General features: G+C 33.0%; 1 protein-coding gene across 2 annotated transcripts in view; it reads left to right on the top strand.

The window, feature by feature from the left end:
• Nucleotides 1–2,423, top strand: part of LOC106682921 (probable phosphorylase b kinase regulatory subunit beta) — a gene marked incomplete at both ends in the record, with an annotated part of 37,566 nt that overhangs the window by 15,456 nt on the left and 19,687 nt on the right. For both annotated transcript variants that reach the window (XM_067051008.1, XM_067051007.1), the window contains 1 exon segment: nt 704–934. In XM_067051008.1, the coding sequence (XP_066907109.1) occupies nt 704–934 (231 nt within the window).

The raw sequence follows: 2,423 nt of genomic DNA, 5'->3' as shown, positions 1-2,423 counted from the left end.
TCATTCATAGTCACAGCAGTAGATCAGTTTACCAAAAACAAACAAATAGATACATTTTACGAGAATAAGACTAACACATAGATTCAAAGGAAAATATAATAAATAGCTGGTTACAGGAAACACTTGAATGGATAAATAAGTTTAAAAAACTAAAATTGATTCCAACTGATACATGATTTGGGGAGACTATTTCTGAGTTTTTTGAGACAAAAAAAAATTGCTCGAGTAGTCAATGTAAAATCATAATTTATGTCGCCAAATTCTTGCCCATTCAATTACTGTCAGAGCATTCATTATTGTATCAGTAGAACATTTTTGAAGCTATACTTCGGAAAATATACATTTTATTTACAAAATAAGAAGATTTATTACCATTCAGATACTAATTTGTTTTTTTATTATATTACATAAGTATTTATTTAATTGGTTATCAATCCAAATAACAAAAAAAAAAAATGTTTTTAAAAGCTATTTGTGAACTCACTAGCCCACTTGACTTCCATGGTCCCGACCTATACTTAATCTTTGAAACATATACTTTAGCAAATTTTATTTTTTATTCCTTCCTAAAAATATTTAAATTATAACTTTTCCCAAAGACATTTTTATTCATTAAATTTGTCTTTTAACATATTGTATCTGATTTAATATTTAAATAAGGATAATTATTGTTATATTAATTTTGTAATTTATTTATGAATAGGGAACAGCTACTGATCTGGTTGTCCAGATAGTCTTAATAGCTGAGTCAATGAGGTTGCAGGCTATGATGGCTACCTACGGAATCCAGACGCAGACTCCTCACGAGGTAGAACCAGTCCAGATTTGGTCATCAAACCAGCTCGTCAAAGTTTATGGTCATCTTGGCGTTGATGATAAATTGAAACTGTCTGGAAGGCCTCAGAGGCCAATCGGCTCATTGGGAACTAGTAAGGTAAGTTTTTAAAGACTATCCAAAATTAAAGGAAGATTGTTGATTGACTGCATGCAGTATACTGAAGGAAGATGGTCAGGGTACGGTCAAAAAAAACTCAAATACAGTGAAGTCTCAGTTATACGAATATGAGGGGTACCAAAATTTCTTCTTATAAGTGAATATTTCGTGTAAGTGAATACGCAATACCTATGTTTGAGAATTTTTTTCTCGTACTTAGTAGGTACATATTCGTATGTTGTATGCAGTTGAAAGAAAAACAATTATTTATTGTATAAAAATTTAATTTATCTTTAATCCGAATTTTTTAATTTTTGACAAACAAATAGCGTTATGTTTCTTTCATGCTGCTTTTGGCTAAATAAATCATTCTTTCGCATTCTGTTAAATGCGTTGTTTGCTTTTCTTTCCTCCAAAGCGGGGGTCATTCTTCTCAGCCAATTTTTTGGATAGCAAGAAGTTAAAGAATAGTCCAGGTTCATTGGTGTTAAAAATGTTGCGTAAGGTGTAGTCCTTTACGATCGTTGGTAGGACCTCTTTTTTCCAATGGTCAACCGACGAGACATCAACACTAGCGGATTCGCCGCAGTCACTCTGACCAGTAATCCCATGACTTAATTTGAACTTCTGAAGCCATCCTTATTGATGCTTTGAAGTCTCCAGTAACGTTTAGTTTTTTAGAAAATTCCAGGGCCTTTTCCTAGATTAATGGCCCACTTATTGGGATACTGTCTGCCTGTTTTTGCTGAAACCAAAGCCTTTTCCTAGTCGACGTACTGGCCACCTTGCGTTCGAGCTCTTTTTGCACAGCTTGGCCCAGCCCTAATAAAGTTGGCTTCTATCTCCTCTCTTTTCTGAACAATTGTTTCGAGGGTCGACAACGGAAGTTTTAATTTTTTCGTGATTTCAATTTTTGTTACATTCGGATTGTCATCAACTTCTTTTAAAATTTTAATTTTGTCTTCCATAGTAAGAGATTTTTTTGCTCATGATGGTAAATTTTTTTTTATGTTTTTCACACACATTCACTTCAGGCGTTAACGAGAGGCTGACAATTTTTATTTTGAATCGAAAGTATAAAGTAGATTGTGAACATAAAGAGTCATTGGGACCGGATGTTATTCGCAGAAAAAAGTTGTTTACTGTTTCATTTTTCACGGTATTTTTCGTCCTTTGTCTTGCCATGGAAGAAAAAAAAATTCGTAGAACTGAATAAAATTTACTAATATGTACATAAAGCGGGCCCAAACTTTCCTTCGTATAACTTAATGTTTCGTATAACTAAGTTTCGTATAAATGGATAATTACATACACATAATTAAGGGGTTTTTGCAGAGGATTGAGAAATTCTTCGCATAACTGAATGTTTCGTATAAGTGAGACTTCACTGTAGTAATAAAACTATGTATTATGAGCTAACGTTTTGCCCCAATTGGCAGGACTTCATCAGGGCTAAAAAAGATACAAACAACTGAAATAATGTAACAAA

This window comes from Halyomorpha halys, unplaced genomic scaffold, assembly GCF_000696795.3.
Source record: "Halyomorpha halys isolate HHAL.00 unplaced genomic scaffold, Hhal_1.1 Scaffold451.1, whole genome shotgun sequence".
Taxonomy (NCBI): Eukaryota; Metazoa; Arthropoda; class Insecta; order Hemiptera; family Pentatomidae; genus Halyomorpha; species Halyomorpha halys.
Note: the sequence above shows the minus strand (reverse complement) of the source record. Positions and strands in the feature narration are given on the sequence as shown.